The sequence below is a fragment of the Fusarium fujikuroi genome, chromosome FFUJ_chr02 (genome assembly GCF_900079805.1).
Source record: "Fusarium fujikuroi IMI 58289 draft genome, chromosome FFUJ_chr02".
Lineage (NCBI taxonomy): Eukaryota > Fungi > Ascomycota > Sordariomycetes > Hypocreales > Nectriaceae > Fusarium > Fusarium fujikuroi.
This window is the reverse complement of record NC_036623.1, coordinates 4,493,984-4,513,810: the sequence shown is the minus strand read 5'-3', so window position 1 is coordinate 4,513,810 and position 19,827 is coordinate 4,493,984. Positions and strand designations below refer to the sequence as shown.

The 19,827-nt window shown below is 47.4% G+C and overlaps 10 protein-coding genes and 1 non-coding gene, besides 1 other annotated feature; 7 read left to right on the top strand and 4 right to left on the bottom strand.

Moving 5' to 3' along the window:
* Positions 1–197: 197 nt before the first annotated feature.
* On the bottom strand, positions 198–2,981 carry FFUJ_03898 (related to small s protein; the record flags this gene model as incomplete). The annotated part of the gene is made up of 1 exon (XM_023572879.1): positions 198–2,981. One exon carries the CDS (start codon positions 2,979–2,981, stop codon positions 198–200), a length of 2,784 nt encoding a protein of 927 aa, XP_023426924.1.
* A 1,402-nt stretch (positions 2,982–4,383) lies between these two features.
* On the top strand, positions 4,384–5,166 carry FFUJ_03899 (uncharacterized protein; the record flags this gene model as incomplete). The annotated part of the gene is made up of 1 exon (XM_023572878.1): positions 4,384–5,166. One exon carries the CDS (start codon positions 4,384–4,386, stop codon positions 5,164–5,166), a length of 783 nt encoding a protein of 260 aa, XP_023426923.1.
* Positions 5,167–5,357: 191 nt separating this feature from the next.
* On the bottom strand, positions 5,358–7,337 carry FFUJ_03900 (related to proteoglycan; the record flags this gene model as incomplete). Its single annotated transcript, XM_023572877.1, has 1 exon — positions 5,358–7,337. One exon carries the CDS (start codon positions 7,335–7,337, stop codon positions 5,358–5,360), a length of 1,980 nt encoding a protein of 659 aa, XP_023426922.1.
* Positions 7,338–7,833: 496 nt separating this feature from the next.
* Positions 7,834–8,691, top strand: FFUJ_03901 (uncharacterized protein; the record flags this gene model as incomplete). Its single annotated transcript, XM_023572876.1, has 1 exon — positions 7,834–8,691. The coding sequence occupies one exon, from the start codon at positions 7,834–7,836 to the stop codon at positions 8,689–8,691; it is 858 nt and encodes a 285-aa protein (XP_023426921.1).
* Positions 8,692–9,512: 821 nt separating this feature from the next.
* FFUJ_03902 (related to light induced alcohol dehydrogenase Bli-4) lies at positions 9,513–10,643 on the top strand (the record flags this gene model as incomplete). XM_023572875.1 has 3 exons in its annotated part: positions 9,513–9,542; positions 9,591–9,652; positions 9,701–10,643. 3 exons carry the CDS (start codon positions 9,513–9,515, stop codon positions 10,641–10,643), a joined length of 1,035 nt encoding a protein of 344 aa, XP_023426920.1.
* A 560-nt stretch (positions 10,644–11,203) lies between these two features.
* FFUJ_03903 (related to sugar transport protein STL1) lies at positions 11,204–12,907 on the top strand (the record flags this gene model as incomplete). XM_023572873.1 has 5 exons in its annotated part: positions 11,204–11,586; positions 11,653–11,827; positions 11,876–12,113; positions 12,161–12,546; positions 12,602–12,907. 5 exons carry the CDS (start codon positions 11,204–11,206, stop codon positions 12,905–12,907), a joined length of 1,488 nt encoding a protein of 495 aa, XP_023426919.1.
* Positions 12,908–13,529: 622 nt separating this feature from the next.
* FFUJ_03904 (uncharacterized protein) lies at positions 13,530–14,003 on the top strand (the record flags this gene model as incomplete). Its single annotated transcript, XM_023572872.1, has 1 exon — positions 13,530–14,003. One exon carries the CDS (start codon positions 13,530–13,532, stop codon positions 14,001–14,003), a length of 474 nt encoding a protein of 157 aa, XP_023426918.1.
* Positions 14,004–14,525: 522 nt separating this feature from the next.
* Positions 14,526–15,669, top strand: FFUJ_03905 (related to 3-oxoacyl-[acyl-carrier-protein] reductase; the record flags this gene model as incomplete). XM_023572871.1 has 7 exons in its annotated part: positions 14,526–14,596; positions 14,647–14,725; positions 14,775–15,169; positions 15,220–15,277; positions 15,328–15,380; positions 15,440–15,562; positions 15,609–15,669. The coding sequence occupies 7 exons, from the start codon at positions 14,526–14,528 to the stop codon at positions 15,667–15,669; spliced, it is 840 nt and encodes a 279-aa protein (XP_023426917.1).
* Positions 15,670–15,735: 66 nt separating this feature from the next.
* Positions 15,736–15,851, bottom strand: FFUJ_scaffold03.rrna4. Its single transcript, XR_002792830.1, has one exon. It is a non-coding gene; the product is annotated as a ribosomal RNA (ribosomal RNA).
* Positions 15,852–16,179: 328 nt separating this feature from the next.
* Positions 16,180–16,261, bottom strand: a tRNA (tRNA-Ser).
* A 114-nt stretch (positions 16,262–16,375) lies between these two features.
* Positions 16,376–18,031, bottom strand: FFUJ_03906 (monooxygenase-like protein; the record flags this gene model as incomplete). XM_023572870.1 has 2 exons in its annotated part: positions 16,376–16,504; positions 16,553–18,031. 2 exons carry the CDS (start codon positions 18,029–18,031, stop codon positions 16,376–16,378), a joined length of 1,608 nt encoding a protein of 535 aa, XP_023426916.1.
* Positions 18,032–18,707: 676 nt separating this feature from the next.
* On the top strand, positions 18,708–19,808 carry FFUJ_03907 (related to Putative sterigmatocystin biosynthesis lipase/esterase STCI; the record flags this gene model as incomplete). XM_023572869.1 has 3 exons in its annotated part: positions 18,708–18,737; positions 18,785–19,165; positions 19,245–19,808. 3 exons carry the CDS (start codon positions 18,708–18,710, stop codon positions 19,806–19,808), a joined length of 975 nt encoding a protein of 324 aa, XP_023426915.1.
* Between the last annotated feature and the right edge of the window lie 19 nt (positions 19,809–19,827).

Genomic DNA, 19,827 nt, shown 5'->3' with positions numbered 1-19,827 from the left:
TAAGTTACCTAAATATCTTTGTCACTTAGGACCAAGGTCATGCGTTTTCTTTCCTGCCCCTGGGAGGGTATCGCTGTGGCTCTTGGTGTTGGAAATGGAAGGTGTTGTTCATAGAAGATACTACTTATTAGCTCCGGAATCAAGCCAATAACACTCATCGTAAGCCAAAGATATGAAAAAGCCTCATAAATCGGTATCTACATTGAAATTTCGCTGTTCAGCTGTTGCTCGCAGAATTTCTTCACCTCCTCCCATCCCTCCTTTTCATCGCCGTCAAAACTGACTAGACCATCGATTTCTTGTAGAAGTTTGCCCCCGTTGGTCTTTTCAAGGCCCTGGAGGCTCAATCTAGCGCCTTCGTCTGAATCCGTCTGCATGTCTATGATAAGCCGAGTCAAAGACAGCGACGCCTTTTGCCGAATATTCCGGTCATACGCAAAGTAATCACTTCTAAATGGCTGTACGATAGCGTGATAAAGTAAGGGGTATGTGGTCTGAAGAAGCTTTCCATCCTTTTGACAACTAAATAGGTGACTGTTCTTTAGACGGCGCGTAGGCTGGCAATCTCTTAGCAATGCAAGACTTGGATGACGAAAGAGTAAGCTCTTCAAAGATATCTTACTCTCCAAGACGAAACGGACGACGTTGTCCATGCCCATCTCGATGGCAAGAGTGAAAGCCAACGAGAAGTCGTTGCAGTATCTGCGGCACTTTTGGTCATGCTGTAAGTAACGTGGAGCTCCCAGCCACGGTGAAAGACTCAATTGTCCGAATACGAATTGGAGCCTCGACAGGAGATGTAGTGTAACTGCAGGTGGGTGGCCCTCTGCATCTCTGAGAACCAGAGGATATAACGCATTGAAGAAGATATCGTCAGAATCCGAGGGTGTAGTGGCCATTCGACACCAAATCTCGGACAAGACTGCATAGCTATCGAAGTTTTCGCGTTCAAGCTCTCTGAACAGGCGACTAGCGATTTCTGGCTGCAATAACATGTCGTAAACAGTTCTGTGCATAAATTTGACAATACAATCTTCAATATTGGTCTCGTCGCGATGGCCGTAGTGGACTTCAAGCAGGCCGCAGCATCGGCTTCTGAGTCGGCCCTCCATCACCCGGCATTGGGCTTCCATTTCTGACAAAGTGATCTCTTCAGGACTTATTCCTGATAGGCTCGTATCCCCCTTGAGCCCCTTTTCGTGTGTCAAGTGTAGGCCAAGTGTCGGAATGGGGTCGAATCCTTGGCAACCTTCATTTGTGTAGATGAGATGTATGAGCCTCATAGCGTCTTGCTTCCATCTTGGATCGATATTCTCAAGCATATGCTCAATGATATCCTCAAGTTCCTTGGGTAATTCGTCAACTCTTGCCTCGAGCTCAGTCATCGTGCAAAAGTCATCGCACCCTTCGACAACAGCTCGGCAAGCAAGAATAACCCAAAGAAAGACACCGGACGCCTTCTGTGCAAGCTTTTCAGTAATTTTGTCGACTTGATACTGCGATTGATGAGATAATGATCTCATATATGGATGGTAAGACACGGTATCTTGGATATACGTAGCGACATCGCGTTTTGTCAAGTCCTGTAGGTTCATCTTTGGCTTTTGCCTAAATGCGGTCATGAATGCTGGATGCGGTCTACCCGACACCAGAATCTTGACATTTGGGAACGATTCAAGCTCGCCGATGAATCTTGCAATATCGAGATCTTTTCCTTCATACTCATCGATACCATCTATCAAGAAGAATATCTTCCTGTCAGCATGGAGCGTTGAACACAGAACTTTCAAAGCAGTTGCCATTTCTTCGATGGACGGGATCTCAAGTTCAGGGGAACCTTGATGATTGTAGCGCGCTTCTCGCCACATGTGCGGAAGAGCGTGCTCAGTAACACTTGGGTCATACTCCAGCATCTGATAAAGCAGGCTACGTAGAAGCCCCGACTGCGACTTTTGCTCTGATTTCCCCAGAGCGTAGAAAAAGAAGTTTGCGAGAATTAGCTTTGAGCCATTGGCCCAGGTTTGGAGGAGAGCATGCGTTTTAGCATTCTCATGAAGATACTTCATCAGAGTCGACTTGCCGCTCCCGGCCTTCCCAGAAAGCCAGTATATGCCTGACGCGCTCTGTAACCAAGTGTTGAGATCATCCCACTGAAGATAGTCGCTAGGGGGGTCAAGAGCCCACTGTAGAGTTTTAAAGTGCGGACTCTTGATATTAACCCTTCGCTCGTCGTACCAGCGGAACCAGAGGGAGCGGATAACTCGGGATGAGATAAGTGCAGACTTGGCAGCAACAGCAGCTTCACTGATGCTTGGTCTCGTATTTGATGTTGCTTCGATGACCAAGTCAAGTTCGGCAAGGTTTTTGAGGTGGATCAGTTCATTTTTGGAGAAAGTTGTTTCAGATACTGATGGCATTGGGATAAGGTTATTCAAGGACGTATTGAAATATGAAAGGTGGTCGATGAGCGAGTTGAATTTATCCTTATCGACGATGATCCAGCGGAACTGCTTGGTAAACTTTTTGAAGTTACTGTGTTGGTCAGCGTCTGAAGTTTGACAAGGCTTGATATTTAGCTCCTCAAACTGCTTGAGGAATTTTGCGAATCGAAAAGAGCTGGCGCCTTGATAGCCTGCCGTCGGCTCAGTGCCGACCTTTTCGACTCTTTTGAGACCATAGTCTCTTTGTAAAGCCTGGCCTTCACTTAGCAGGGCCTTGATGCTTTCCAGAACCCGTGAGACGATTTGCCGATTATCCGGACTGCACAACAGCGCGTTAGTGGATGCGGAGCCCTGCTTCAAGAGTCCGACCCGGTCAGACCACTGTAGGAAAAGCATCTTTTCCACGTCGAGCTTCGTATTCATTATGGCGGCATCTTTTCCTAGGTCGCGAGCTGCTGTGATCATGGACAAGAGGTCAACGCAGTCTTTGAACAAGCTGACTAGGGCCACCGCCCCGATGGTGAGGCCAGCTACTTCCATGGCGCTCTGTATTGTTGCGCAAAAGAGAGGTCGTTGGTGCTAGTTACAGGGTAGATGAACGGAACAGCTGCAGCCAATTGCCAAATTGAAATATCCCGAGTCACATGGCACACACAGCCTCATTCGCATTGCATGCCTGTTTCAGCAGGAAACATTGGGACTTTGACCCTAAACGACGAAAATCTTTAGCTTAGTCTAGCCTAAACTTAGGGGACTTTTACCGAGTTTATTTTATCATCCTCCTCTGTAGTCTTGAGTTTTTCTTGCGCCTGGGTAAGATTAACATGGTAAGTCAGCTCACTCCTTTAACATGTTCCATGTTTTTGCAATCCGGTCCACATGATGAGATGTTGATAAGCTCTTTGCATCTATCCGTATCGTGGTGAAATGTTCTTCATTGGCCCCTTCATGGCCTTGTTATGGCATCGCTTTCAAACAGGTGGTCTATACGTGATTTATCTCTCGAAAACGGCATAGACTCTAGCCACTTGCCATGAGCCTTTTCTTTAGATCATCGTACGAAAGTTGGCATATTTGTCATGACTGGGCGCCTCCGCGGATCAATCATGCCTGAGTTGTACAGGGTAACCAAGTCCTCGAATTTGATCTGATAGCCCTGTCTTCCTTCAAGACGGCCATTACATGCTACACTTCGGGCCATCAAAGTTCGCCTAAAGAAGTGTTCCTCAGATGTCAACACCCCTGCTGTAGATTAATCTCTGGATGAATTCAACTCAAATGATTCCGTGCCATCCGTGGCATAATTTGGAGCTTGAAGTTAGATTAGCGACAGTGCACGGCCGGCAGTTCTCTTTATGCGTAATGCCGCTGTGGTGAAAACTCAAAATGTAGTATTTTGGTTTCACCAAGGACATCTAATTTCTCCCTCGTATTTAGACCTCAGGTGAATATAAACCGAACTTTATTTAAAAAGATAGCAGTGAATTTCTTGAGATCACTCAAAAGTGACAAATAGACGTAACGACGGGCTTCTTTTTGCTTGTGATGTATACCTGTGACACTGCTGGAACAAGGAATCATAAATCGCAGGTTTGTTTTATTAGCAACTTCACAGAGATTGGCGAAGAAGTGTAATTCATAGGAGTGTTTACTATCTTAGTAGTCACCCCATCTACCCATGCTACAGCATACGATAAGCTTTCCTCCAGCTGCGGCGGGCAACGATAGCGCAATTTACATATACCCAGGCAAAATAAGCGTTTTTAATGGCATTGCCTCATTTCATCTTATTAAGATAATGTGACCTCCAGTCAACTTACTCACCCTCAAAGAGATAAAAGGTCCTAGTCCCCGTATCATATGAATCCTACCTACAAGCTGATATCCTCCAATTGACTTCCTCTTTGCATCCTTAGCAAAAACACTTTCACTCGTTACCGAAATGCATCTCAAACATCTCCTTCTCTTTGCTGGAAACTTGCTCCCAGTCTTTGGAGCAGCCACCAAGTCTTCGGCTTCAGCCAAAGCCCCTGAGCCTCAGCAACCGGGCATTGTCTCCAACTGCAAGTCATACTACCTTGTGCAAAAGGGAGAAACCTGCTTCTCAGTCGCTGCCAAGAACAAGATCTCCCTATCCGACTTTCAGGAATGGAATCCCAAGACTGGCACTGACTGCAACGCCCTTCTGGCAAACGCATACGCTTGTGTTTCTGTCACCGAGACAAAGGGTCCATCGCCGGCGAAGAAATACTCGCCTACTCAAGCTGGCATCGCCAAGAACTGCGCCAAGTACGCTCTCGTTGGCAAGGCCACGACCTGCAAGTCAATTGAGACGCAGAACAAGCTTTCCTTCGCCAACTTTTTCAAATGGAACCCTGCTGTTGGCAAGCACTGTCAGGGTCTCAAGAAGGGATACTATGTTTGTGTTGGCGTTGAAAAGGCTGTGACTCCCACACCGACCACTCCTGAGAATGTCACCGGCAACAAAGCGCCTTCGCCGGTTCAGAAAGGAATCACCAAGTCTTGCAACGAATACCATCGTGTTTCTAAGGGCGACACTTGTTCTGCTGTTGCGTCAGAGTTCAAGATCGATTTGGATGAGTTCTATCAGTGGAATCCTGCTGTTGGGTCCAAGTGTGAGAACCTTTGGGCTAATTACTACTACTGTGTTAGTGTTGCTGGTGAGAAGGCCAAGGCTAGTGTACACACTCCCTCCCCTAATTAGAGGGGTATGGTAATGGGCCTTTTTTCAGTATTGTAATATCTATTTCACGCTTAACTTTAGTATAATAGTAATTGGCTACCTTTAGATAAGTTCGAGGAGCCTCGTGTATGTGACTCTTGGTCCAAGAGGATCGTGTATTAACGGTCTATGTTATCTACATGCTCATAATGTACTTAAAGAAGCGCCTATCACTAGAACAACAGTCCGAACCCCATGAGGGCTCCAGCGGCCAATGTCCAAACCATGCACTGATGTGCGTTGGCTCCGGAAACACTAACTGGTGTATATGGTGCCTCTCCAGCTTCCGATGAACCACTGTGCGTGGACTTAGGTACCTGCATCTCGGTAACGCTTGCTTCGGTAGTGAAAGTCGTTGAGATGCCTTGCTGACCCTGATGAATAGCCGATGACGGTGAAGGATTTACTGAGGCACCAGACTGGTATGCAGAGATAACTGTCTGGGTAGCGCCACCTTGTGGCTGCTGAGGCTCGCTATTATTGGGCTCATCAGAGCCTTGACCAGGAACAGAAGGTTGCTTACCACCCTGTCCTGGTTGGGAGTTTCCATGAGATTCTGCAGCTGGCGTAGGAGTATGAGGCTTGCCGGTCTCATGGCCAGATGGAGAGTTGCCTGGTGATCCCGGTACAGGATGAACAGATGGCTGGCTATACGCGCCACCAGGTGAGTTGGCAGGAGAATCCTTCGTAGGTTGTGCCACGGGATAGCTGTGGCCGCTAGCATCAACCTGATAACCTCCAATACATCCAGCAGGCGTTGTAACCACTGGAGGTCCATAGCTCCCACCGTTACTGCCCACAGTGACATATTCGGAAGTAGTAACTGTCTCGGTAACTACACCAGTGCTGCAAGTGACATACTCGACCAACGTAAGATAAACAGTCCAGACGTTGTAAGCAGTAGGGTAAGGCGTTGCAACATGACCTCCAGATGTTGTCTTGATGACAGTGGCACCAGAGGTCGAAAGTGTCTTGGAGCCAACCTCCTTGGTTCCAGAAGACGAAGAACCAGACGAGGAGGCTATCTGGCTATAGGTTGTATAAGTCTGAGTTACTGTAGTACCTGAAGACGTAGACAGAGAGGAGCCTGTTTGGCTTGTAGCAGAGGTTGGAAGAGATGTTGATAGAGAAGCTTGACCTTCTGTTGTCGTCAGAGAAGATGACAATGACGCAGTTGAGGTAGCTAAAGGAGCGGAAGTGGAGACCTCGGATGATTCATTGGTTGTAGTGGGGGAACTCTGCTTGTCAGTGGTTGAGGTCGTTGGCTGTATCTCGGACCCTGTTGCTGTAGATGTAGTCACAGTAGTCGAGGTCTCAAGGGATGACGTCTCATCATCGCAATCGTCAGTTGATGTCTCAGCACTGGAGGTACTGGTGGACAATGACTCTGTAGTTGAGGTAGTAGCTGTAGTGGACTCCACAGAGGCTGAGGTCTCTGATGTAGATTCCGCTGACGACGACAGCTGTGAGGTTGTTGATACCGCTGCAGATGTTGACAAAGGCTCTGATGTAGATGCCAATCCTGATGTTGTATCTTCTGCTGATACAGATGATGAAGATATCGATGAGGTCTCTGACGTCGCTGATATCGTTAATGTGTCTGATGTTGTTGCCTGAGATGTAGCAGCTTCCGATGTTGAAGCCTCTGCAGTACTAGCCACTGATGTAGTAGCTTCTGTCGAAGTACCTTCAGTTGATGTAGCGGCTTCTGTAGATGTAGCGGCTTCTGTAGATGTAGCGGCTTCTGATGTAGTAACATCTGTTGATGTAGGAGCCTCAGAAGTAGTAGCCTCAGTCGACGTCGTCTCAGGCACTACCGTCCTAATAGCAAGATCATTGCCGCTGAACGACCTAGTGCTCGTAAAGGTGTCTATCAAAGCACAGTCGCCGCTTGAGCTTAGGAACAATGCAGCAAGACAAGTATCGTCATCGTCGCATCGATCCACGCAATCTTGAAACTCATCTCCCTGAGAATAATAGGCAGTGATGTGCCCGCCAACTGTAGAAGTATCGCATAGAATATCGAATTTGTTGTTGTTAGGGCCGCTGTAAATGCTGCCGGATAGCTCGCTGCAAGTGGCGGCAGCCAGCACAGTTGGAAGAAGAGACAGGTTGAGAGCCCAGAAGGCCCTAACGCGCTTTGACCGTTCCATGCTGAAAAGGTGTATGATAAAAAATACAACGTTTGGAGTACAAAGGACGGGAAAGTGGATGCAGAGTCTTCTTATAGAGAGGGGAGAGGCCTTTTTCTATGACTATATTAATTTCTTAGTGTAACTCGCTTATTTCAAGCTGCTCAAGCTTGCAGTAGTGAGCAGCTAACCAGCAGTCATTACATGATGTGCTGTTAAAACAGAGCAAGAAATATCATTTTAATTTCGTTTTGCGCTTATAGATCCTTGTAGCTCCAGGGGAACTATTGGATCTTAGCTGAGCTATTGATCCCACTAAGCCTGATACGAGTTGCGCTATCGATTTTACAGCTGGGGTCGGCGAGCATCTAGACCAAAGAAAACACAACAAGCCCCTTTGTGAAGCGACATTTTGTCTTTTACGAGACCCTACTTATCCGTCAATGCCCCTCTTGAAGCGTTTCTGTCTATCGTATACGGACACCCACAAATCGTTGCACCAACAACCTCGCTCAGGATGATTCCACAGACGTACATTGCCGCTTTTATAACGGCTTGTTTAGTGGGTGGCTCTCAAGCCGGCCCCTGTAAACCCAGCTCCAGGATAATCGAAAGCTCCATCGCGAGTGATACTTCGACTACAGTCGGCTCCACAACTACAGTCGGCTCCACAACTACATCCAGCTTCGTCGACACCACTATGGTCGCGGCCTCCTCCACTGTGACTTCAAATGAAGAGTCTAGCGTCATTATCACGGGATTGAGCAGCACAGAGAGGTCTCAGAGCCCCGAGGAAACGTCTACCACTGCCCTGTCGACCACCGACGGCATAACAACCGAGATAGCCACCACGACTGAAGCTGCCACTCCTACCAACACAGCGACTACATCGGAAGTACCATCAGCTATACCCTTCATCACCAATGCTGGATTTGACGATGATACTTCATCTATCGCGCCTTGGGAGCTCTTCAACGGCCTCGAAGTTACGGTATCCATCGCGTCCGACGTCAAACATGACGGACGTAATTCCGCTCTCTTCACGCAAGGGCAGCGTCCTCTCATAGACTTCATCAGGCAGCCGCTCCGTGGTTCCATCACTGCTGGTGTTGCATATACCATGTCCGCCTGGGTCAACGCAAACTTATTCTGCCCCGCTGTTGAGCTCATATGCTCATATCGAAATACCTATTGGGAGGAGACAGACGCTATCGATCTTACCACGAGTGTAGACGAGTGGAAGCATGTTACTTCGACTTGTACTTATACGCAGGAGCAGATTGATTCTGGGGACTTGTATTTCATGATAGGGTTTCATTGTATTGGGAACGGCGGCCGCGGCTATATAGATACTGTGGACTTCGCCGCCATCTGACCGTGACCGCCTTGCCACGTCAATCATCACAATATGACCTTTGCGCTTCGGGAAGAGTCGATACCATCCAATATCAAAAGGCGTTGTTGAGAGTCAAACCTGTCCGAGACCTGACTCTAAGCGTGCGCTTACACTGTCGCCATGTTGGTCTGGCCATAGTGCGAGACCACTCAGCGTTTAGTGAAGCAGGCCAAGAGGAAACAGTCCAATCAACAAATGTATTATCAAGATATTGTTTCTCGCTGACCGTCTAGTCCTACATGAAGATTAAATGGAAGTCTGGGGTGGGCCATTGGGTAAGAGGAAGCTCAAGGATGTAATGAATGAAGAAAGTGAAGCCTGGGGTAATTGCGGCGATTACGATGATACAAAAACAAAGAAGAGAAAGCTGCGATCATACTACAGATTTTAGGCTTTGCCTAGCGGGGTTATGGTTTGCAGAATTGCATTTATTATTAGAAGTGAAATCGGCGCCGTGATTATTTTTACCTTTCAATCTCTTGACGCCATCCCAATAGATCTACTAGAAACTCTCCAGTGTCGTTTCTGGGGCTGACATATACGTCAGTTGAGACTTTAGTCCCATTGGATAAGCCGTGGTGGAGACGATGCGCCGGTGTTTGTAAGCACAATCGTCACATTTTACAGCTTACATATGATAGAACATGGTGTGGGCTGAGTAATTGGTTATCGCGAGATATGACTGAGCGCAATATATAAGTAGTCTAATCCTGTTGGTGTAGATGTCAAATTATTTAGGAAACAAGAGCTTTAAACCTACACAAGAATAATTTGGCCATTTGTTATTGATCTTTGACAAGATGGTAGATCATAAAGAAATACTACGACCAGTACGTCACTGATGCATTCATCGTCACCAATGGCTAACACGAGTCAAGAAGTATAGTTTCGATGATAACCCATCCTTAGCAGGCAAAGTCGCCCTTGTCACAGGAGCCAAGTAAGTATCCGAGCGCTTCCAGCAACATCGTAATTAACAGCTTTTTAGCACTCCAGATGGTGTCGGTTATCACATCGCCCATCAACTCGCTCTCAAGGGAGCAAAAGTCTACATCGGCGCCCGTAATCTTCAAAAGGCAACAAAAGCTATTAGAACTATGGTTGCCGAATCACCGCAGCTAAAACCCGAATCTCTTGTTCCATTTGCTGTTGACATGGGCAATTTCAAACAAGTGCAATACGCTGCGAGAAAGGTTGTCGCAGAAGAGCCTCGGCTTGATATCCTGGTTAATAATGCTGCTGTTCTCGCTAGACCTCTTGATAAAGACGGCAATGGCATCTCAGTCTCATTTGGCATCAACCACCTGGGCCCTTTTCTTCTGACCAGGGAGCTGTTACCGCTGCTCAACAAAACTCAAGCTGAACACCCTGGGGTGCGGATTGTGAATGTTGCTTCAACGGCTCACTACGATGTTCCGGCAGGTGCAAAGTTTGGTTCACTGGAGGATTTTAACGCTACTTACGGGAGCGAGGATGAACCATCAGCTAATTACCTTCGCTACGGCTACTCCAAACTCGCAAGCATTCTCCACACCAAAGAACTTCAGCGTCGTTTTGACCAAGAAGGAGTTGATATCCTCGCACTCAGTGTTCATCCTGGAGGAGTTGCAACAAATGGTGCGGCAGGATATCTTGGAGGTAGAGACAACGATATATTCCGATCGAATCTCTCGCCTTTCGAGGGCGCCATCACGCCTCTGTTCGCTGCTGCTCACCCGGAACCAGCTCAACACAGAGACAAATATGCTGGATCGTTTATCATGCCGTTCGGTGGACTTAAAGAACCAACTGAGGATGCGAATAACGCCGAGTTGGCGAAACAGCTTTGGACGACGTCTGAGAAGGTGGTCAGTAGTGTGTTGGATTGTTTTATCTGGGATAGCATATTGATGCCAATGGGTGGAATTTTCAACATTGGGCAAAAGGCATAGAGACTCATTTCAATAGATTTCTTACAGGCTTTAGTTTTCTTATTAGACTATTTGATTTGGCCGCCTAAGCACCTCGCAATTGAAGCGAATCGAAGAGAAAGCTAGCTGAAAGACCTCTCTCTGACAAGGTGGACTCCACCATCATTGTCCTGATAGCTAATGAATCTTTCGACTGAGCGATCTCTTGGCCGCCTTGATCCTCAGTTAAAGAAGACACCATCAGAACTTTAATGGCTCATCCTACCAAACTCATGCAATACAACCGCTTGGCATTGCCCTCCTCGTCCAAATGATGTAAACGACACCTGACTCTCAGACATTTCCCAACATGGCAACTACAACCACCAAACAAGACTCCTCTTCTCCACAAAACAATGACGCCGATCTCTGGGGTTTCCCCAATGTCCCCGGAAATAGTGAAAATGGCTCGGCTAAAGAGGGAAAAGCCATTCTTGCAAGCGTATAAATTTGCAATGTTCCGTGGTGATCTGCATGTCTTTTCTGAATCATTACCCTCTCTTGTTTCTCTTTTTACTTAGTTCTCGAAGGCGTGACTCACAATGAGGACTTGGTTCGGTCGTGGCAAGAAACTGCAGCGTGCAGTAACATCGTGCTGTCTCTGCGCTTTTGTTCTTTATGGCTATGACCAAGGTGTCTTTGGAGGCATTCTTGAGAACGAGGATTGGCTGCGACAGTTTAATGATCCTGGTGATACTTTGACTGGCTTCATCACCTCAAGCTATAATCTGGGCTGTTTGCTGGGATGCTTTAAGAATTTCTTTGTTGGTGAGAAACTTGGTAGACGATGGACTATTTGGGTAGCTATGGGCTGGATTCTCGTTGGAGCTGCGTTGCAAGCAACTTCTTTTACACGAGGACATCTGATTGTTGGAAGAATCGTCACCGGTGTCGGCACTGGTCTCAAGACTTCTACAGTTCCCATGTAAGTCTCCTCCTGCAACACTCGACTAAACTGACATTGTTTAGGTACCAATCTGAACTTTGTGAGGGTACAAAGCGAGGCCGTCTCGTCTCTGCAGAAGTCATGTTTCGTCGGTATCGGCATCGCCTTCGCATACTGGTGGGACTTTGCCTTCAGCTTCGTCGGCGGGCCATTCGCATGGCGCTGGCCACTCGCCTTTCAAGCTGTTTTTGCATTCTGGGTTATCTTTGTGGTTTTTGGTGTACCCGAGTCGCCTCGTTGGTTGCTCAATCATGGAAAGAGACAATAGGCCATCGAAGTGCTGTCAGCGGTCTATGATAAGCCCACTGATCATCCTGACATCCTGCGAGAGGTTGAGTCGATCGAGGCGGCTTTGTCAATCGAAGCTGAAGCGGAGGGAAGTACTTCTTGGGCTTCGACTTTTAGGAAGGATAAAGTTAGCACGAGATATCGAGTCTTCCTTGCTTGGTTTGTGCAGTTTATGAATCAGGCTGGCGGTATCAACCTGGTTGTTTACTACATCTTAAGTAAGTTCTCAATCCCATTGGAATAATTGGAATGCTAAGGTCTCCAGCTGTTCTGACTGCCAAGGTCGGACTTGAACACAGGCTCGCCCAAATCATCGCGGGGTGTATCCAGCTCATGTTTCCCATCGGTTCTTTACTCCCTACTCTGGCTCTGGACAAGATGGGTCGTCGATCTACCATGATGTGGGGATCTGCTGGACTATCTTTCTCGATGCTGATGGTAGCCGCACTTCTATCTCAGGCAGACGATACGTCACGAGGTCGAGCATTTGCTGCTGGATCAGTAGCGTTCTTCTTCACCTACATGCTCGTCTTCGGTGCGAGTATGAATTGTGTTCCGTGGGTTTACGTCCCCGAAATTCTCCCTCTTCACGCTCGAACCAAAGGAACTGCCATTGGCGTCAGTTCGAACTGGCTCTGGAACTTCACAGTAGTATGTCTTACTCTCCAGAAAATTTCTCTGTTGACTTATAACTGATGATTTATAGGTCATGATCACTCCCATCCTCATTAATCGTCTTCAGTGGAAGGCATATCTCATCTTTATGGCCACCAACCTCATTTTCGTGCCGATCATCTTTTTCTTGTATCCTGAGACTTCGAACTTAGCTCTTGAAGAGGTTGATTACATTTTTGCTCGTGGCGAGAATACTGTTCAAGTGGCTAGGGAGATGCAGAAGGAACTTGCTCTTCATGGACGTTTGGCGGATGATAGATATCCTGAGAAGGCGGCAAAGATGGAAAGCAAGTCACATGAGAGGAGTGATGAATTTATGGAGCATGTAAATGCTTGAGATCTTGGTCTACAATAAGAACTTTGCTCTATTTGGGTTATGAGGAAATGTGGTTCCTGAAATGAATAGCCTAGGCAGTGATCAAAAAGCATTGATTTTAGCGGTGGGCACTGGCAACAAAGGGATAATTAAGGGTGAGCTAAAGTCAAGGTCCCTGAGGACTTAAATTTAGGCGGATCAGTAGCATCCATGCGATCCGTAGGCTAATCGGATGTCGGCACTGACTCTTGAACTGCCGGAATATTTAAACTTTGACGTGAGACGACGAGCAGGTATAATTTATATGCGCCGGACGACACGGACGTCAACACGAGGAAAGTGAACTATAAGATCCCTAAAAATGGCGGTGAATCTCGTATTTTATATATATTAGACTTTCCAGAAACCCTGTTCCTGGAGAATAGGTATATCAAGAACAACAAGGGTGAAAGCCCAATATATATTGTTCGCCCTCCCATTGGAACTACTTGTATTTGAAGCTGATATTCAGAACAAAACGGAATTTGCTTTCAGCTACTGAAACTATTCGCCAGAGGTCAGTACATATAATAGAGCCCATTAATCAGTCACGAAGCCACAATACTGAACCCAAGCAGCTCATCCATCAACCTATCTACTCATCATGCTCGCCCAAGCCGTCCTTCTCATCGCCTTCGTGTGCAATGTCTCAGGCACGCCCTACGTCGTCACCGACCCCAAGGACCTCCACAGCACCTGGTCCAGCGACGACTTCAGCGCTACACCTGCTCCCGACGGCCATTCGATCAAATGGGCGTTCACCGTAAAGGGACATAACGGTGTCCCGGACCCTGGAAACTTTGCAGCTTCGTGCCATGGCTTGCAGGTGATTCCGGATGACCTTGATCTGAAGGGGAAGCCCAAGTTTGAGCGCTGCAACGACACGGCTTATGAAGCTCGTCAGTACTTTTCTGGGGAGCTGACGACTGTTGAGGTCCGTCGCACTGATTATCCTGATCTTGGGAAGGAAGTGCAGATCTCTGCTACGGCGAATTACAGCTCGACCAACGACAACATTGTTGGGGAGCACTTGAAGTTTGGCAACTTTCAGACAAAGTTCATTTCTACACCTGTTTAAGGGTCAGGGTTTTATTATAGAATTACTTATCTATGGTTTATCTGTGGAATATCATTTTTGGTATCTGATAGGCGATCAATTTATATCTCACTATCAAAGTGCAAGAGGTTATCATCTTCTTGAATCGTGAGCGTGTCTGCGAATGTTGCTTATCCATGTAACGGCGATGGTCAATCTCACCACCAAAACAAAACCCTTTGATGTAACCAGGAGCCATACACCACGCTATTCAAGCGCAGGCATAGGGCCCCCAAACACTATCTCTCAATATTCAGAGCAGTCTCAACTATGGCCTGAGGTCCCAAGAATTATAACTCCCGGCATTCACTCCGAGGATCGCTTAGCTAAGAGCCTTCCCCAGCCCACTCAGTTACCCCTCCCTCTTCCGCCCTCGGATAAAGCACCATCTATCGGAAAACGATCTCTCATTCTACTCAAATTCGTTTCTCTTTTCAGTTTCTCTTTACCTGATTGAATACTTTCTCATTAAATACTTTCTCATCTCTCAAATAATTGGCAGAAATGACTACCTATCACATCCGTGACGTTGATAACCGTGTAGAAGGGCGTCTCGCTCTTGTTACCGGATCCAGGTACAACTTGCTTCCTACCTTCATGATCCATTCAATGCTAACCATTTCAGTGGTGGAATCGGTTCAGCTATTGCCAGGGCTCTCGCAGCAGAAGGTTGTGATGTCGTACTCCATTGCAACGCCAGTCTGGTGAGTTACTCAAACCAGCAGAATGTCTCATACTAAATCATGTTTCCAGCATAAAGTCGAGGCTCTGTCTAGAGAACTAGCATCGGCCCACCCCGGTAAACTCTTCCCTTGTGTTTCAGCCGACCTCAGCTCTCGCGACGAAACTCGCGGCTTGGTCGACAAGGTCTTTCAAGACTCTAGCATCTCCGCCAAGCACAAAGCAGTATCTATTCTCGTTGCAAACGCTGGCCTTGGCAGGCGTATCCGAGATATCCAGAACATTGAAGAAGATGACTGGGACTCGGTTATGGAAGTCAATGCCAGGAGTCAATTTGTGGTGGTCAAGGCCTGCCTGCCTGCTATGAGGGCGCAAAGCTGGGGCCGTGTGATTCTGGTTGGAAGTATTGCGAGCACGGGCGGTGGCATCAATGGCTGTCATTATGCGGCGACCAAGGGAGCTTTGAGGTAAGCCGTCAGTCATTCCTATCTAGGAGACAAAGTCTGACATCTGGAAGCTCGATGGGCAAGAATCTGTCAACTGTTTTGGCTGGCGAGGGAGTTACAGTCAACACTGTAAGCCCTAGGAGACGTTGTTCCCTCACAAATACTAACAGAAGGTCCAGATTCTCCCTGCAATGATTGGTTTTACAGACATGATCCCGACGCCAAAAGAAACGTGAGTACTCTTTGTTAGCAGGTAAAGCCGCCGGCAACATAGGCTGACCCGAGACATAGAACATGGACAAGAAAAACAGATCTAGAGGAACTTAAAGAAACAGATCCTGGCCTGGCCATTGCCGCAAGTGTCCCTGTACGCCGATTGGGCCATCCTTCAGAAGTTGCCAACATCGCTGTCATGTAAGTAAATTCTCTATCATTTTGGATAACTTCTAATGTTTCGAAGGATGGCAAAAACTGGATATCTCACTGGACAAGATATCATCTTGTCTGGTGGTTTGAAATAGACCTATGGTTTCTTGAGGCTCTCTGCGTATGATTCTGTCAGTTCAGGTGCGACAAAGACCAAAAAGAACATACAACACCGGGGATTCGCTGGTCGTCACCGACCCAACTACTAATCCGGCGCTTCGCAGCTTGACGATGGGGGAGCGGACGGGACCCCGTATTCTCTACGAGCTTTGGTCGTATGTGGTTGGAGGTCTGAGTAATGTCAGTAATGGAAGAGGAATCAGGCAGGTGGGAGGATTGTAGAGGCTGAATCATCAGGCCTGAGGCTGTAAATAACGGGATTGGATGCTCCCTTCCTCCAGCTGATATCTCAAAAAAGATGCTGTTGATTCATTAAGACATTTCCCTGTGTTTATGGCCAAGTATACAGTTTATCGGTCAAGGACGTCCGTCACCCGCCCCGAACTGAGAGTTTCACGATGAGTCTGCGAATATCATTGTACATAGTAGAGACGGCAGCAAAAATTCAATTATATCCTTTGTTGACAAAAGATAAATATCTGGAACGACGCAGGCCTGATTCGAACAGACGCCTCCGAAGAGAATAGATTTCTAGTCTATCGCATTAGACCACTCTGCCACTGCGCCTTGATGCTTCCTGATTGGATGAAAATTTGGCCCCTAGTTTTGGTTATATTGTTGCAATGGGTCCACTGTCTTTGTCATTTCTCATCTCCAGTCCTGTTGACGATGCCCCAAGACTTATTTCAACTGAAAGCCTTCAAGACCATTCTCAGTACAGTCTTCCAGCGTCTTGGTATAAGTTGGAACGCCGCCAAGGTAAATCAAGCACTCGCGCGGCTTGCCTGGGATATTGTCCCCCATATACCACTACAACAAGTTAGCCATCCTGCAACCTCTCAAGACGTTAGAACATACCGATTTAGTCTTGGGGAAAAGGGAAGCATTAGCAAATTCCCGGACTTTGTCTCCCCACTCAGCCTCTGCGTCCTCACGCGCCTCGATCTTGTGACGGCCTTGAGTCGACATGTACTTCATAACCCTGACGATGAACTCGCCCTGTGACTCAGCGCATGTCGGGCCATTGCACAAAGCCGTCGGTGCTTGAGGTCCATATGTGAAGAACATGTTGGGGAATCCAGCGACAGCCATGCCGAGGTACGTTTTGGCGCCAGTCTCCCACTTGTCAGCGAGTTTCACGCCCGATACTCCGCTGATGTTGATGTCCTTCAGACCACCAGTGATGGCATCGAAGCCAGTTGCACAGACTACAACGTCAAACTCCCACTCCTTCTCAGTTGTCTTGATACCGCGCTCTGTAACTTCAACAACTGGCGTGGCATTCACGTCTACCAAGGAGACGTTGGGCTGGTTGAAGATCTCGTAGAAACCGTTCTCAAGAGAAATTCGTTTACAGCCGAAACTGTACGGCTGCTTTTCTGGAGCTAGGATCTCCTGGAGGCGGGGATCCTTGACGCGAGATCGGACCTTGGACTTCCAGAACTTATAGGCTTCGGCATTGGCGTCCTCTCGAGCGAGCATATCTTGGTAGTTTGCAAGCCAAAACTTGAAATCGCCATGGGTCCATAGTTCTTCATATTTTGCACGACGTGTCTCGGCATCATCACTGAAAGTGTCCCGAGGATAAGAGTTGAAGTCGAATCCACCATAGCTCTCGTGTCGACCGCTGTAGACCTCTCTATAACGCTCTTCTGAGATTGCATTGTCGTTGCGGGAGTATTCAATCTGCTTCATGGGCAGTGCCATGTTGGGCGTTCGTTGGAAAAGCACAAACTCGCTTGCAACCTGGCTAAGCTCTTGTGCGAGCTGGACACCCGTGGAGCCGGTTCCGATCACGGCGATCTTCTTGCCCTGCAGATCAGGTTCCTTCTCAGGCCAGTATGAAGGATGGACCCAGAGACCATTAAACTTGTCTATGCCCTTCCAATTAGGTGTGTGTCGCTTGGCTGCAAAGCCAGTGTTCAAGAGAAGGTATCGTGCGACGAATTTCTTGCCGTCCTTACTCTCGATTTCCCATTTGCTCGTTTCTTCATTCCACACAGCCTTGGAGATATACGTGTTGAAAAAGGTGTCCTTGCGGAGATCCCATCTCTTGGCGACATATGAGAAGTATTCTCTCAGCTCAGCGCTGCCAGGGAATCGCTGGGTCCAGTTCCAGTCACGCCATAGCTCGGGGTCGGAGAATTCGTAATGGGGTATGGCGCTGTCAACTCGAGCGCCTGGGTATCGATTCCAGAACCATACGCCTGCGTAGTCAGAGGCGACGTCGACGAGTTTGACATTGTAACCCTCTTCGCGAAGACGTTTGAGTTGGTAGACACCGCCGAACCCGCCGCCGACGATGAGTGCGTCTAGAACTATCGTGTTGACGGTCATGGCGAAATCCGTTGTGTACAAGGGATTTGAGGTGGGTTGATGGACGATGGTAGGAGTATATTTGGTATAAGCCAAGTCTGGGTCGACTATCAATGTTTTAGTGATATACTGTTTGTTGATCCTTCAAAAGAAATGTCCGCTGGAGCTATATATGTGCAACTCTCATCTCCGAGAATCATGTCCTTTGTCAGTTTTCGGAAGAAACACAAAGCCAGGAATGTCCCAGGGCATCGGAACCTAGTCCAGAACACCAGCCGAGGCGATCTGAGCATCGGCGATCATAAATACCTAGTACGCTAGTATTCGCTCCGATACTTTCCAATCAATCTGGAAGCGTAGCCAGTCAAGCGATGCTATCATCGCTTCGGATGGGGCATGGTATTTGTTATCGGTACTTGGACGCTACATCCGAAGAACCTTCTCACGTTCTATTCCGCGGAACAATTGACTATTTTCCGAAAAAGAATGGCCAGAAGCCGATAAACATTTCGTTTGAATGAATAAGTCATATCAGCCGATGAATTTATTCGGAAAAGCATTATTACAAAAAGGCCCATTCCTAAGCGCTGCCCTCTGACATCTCATGAGAGCCCACCGTTCCGACCATTCCAATCCAAAGCAGTCTTGAACACGAATCATACGCATATAATTACTAAATATAACAAGTTTGATCAATATGTCTTCTTACGCTGAGTCCTGGATCAAGGTAAAGTCCAAAGATATACTATCTGTTCCAGGCACTGACCCATACAGTTTGAAGAGTCTCTGGGTGGCGTTCGCCCGGTCTTAAAGGGCTCCGCGGAAGAAATGAGAGATCAGTTCAGCGGTCTCGGCTCTATCCTTGCATCACAAGCTCCTCCTTTTCCAGAGAATAAGTTGAAGATCAGTGATGGAGAAGTAGGTGGGATTGCATATCGGACCTACACGCCTCTTGACTCTGAGACCAAGAAACTCCCTATTGGTGTTTTCTATCACTCTGGTGGTTTTGTTGTGGGAGGCGTTGACTCTGAAGATGGCTTTTGCCGATATATCGCACTCAAGGCCAACGTGGTTATTGTAAACGTTGGTTATCGATTGTCTCCAGAACACAAGGCTCCAGCTCATTTAGAGGATGCTGTCAGTCTTTACGAATGGGTAAGTCAGAGACCAAGTTCTCAGCCTACCTTATTTATACGTACACCAAGAACTTTGACTGACAATTTCGACTCGTTAGGCCTTTAACAACGCTCAAAGAATTGGCGGCAATCACTCTAATATGTTTACCATTGGCACATCCGCTGGCGGCTGTCTTGCCCTTGCAGTTGCCAGAAAGGTGATCCTTGGTCAAACTAGTCTTCCCACGGATGCTATCACTGGAGCTGTTGCACTATGCCCAGTAGCATTCCACCCACAAAACATCCCAGCAAAGTTCCAGGCGAAACACTCGTCCTACAAGGAGAACAAAGATAACGTACCTATAGTCGATGAGGAATCACTTCTCCAGATGTTCGACAACACAGATATTGACCTTGAAGACAAGGATTACTTTCCACTGCTGGATGATACATGTTTGAAGGTGTTCCCTCGAACATACATCGTGACATGCGGCATGGATACACTACGGGATGACGGAAAGGTTCTCTATGATAGCCTCTCTTCTGCGGGTGTGGCTACCAAAACTAACCACTACGGCAATATGCCTCACTGTTTCTGGATAGTTCCATCTCTACCTGAGACTGAGGTGTTCTTGAACGGGGTAATAAGCGGCATCAATTGGGCTATTAAAACCAGTGATTAGTTTAGCATGCACATATGTA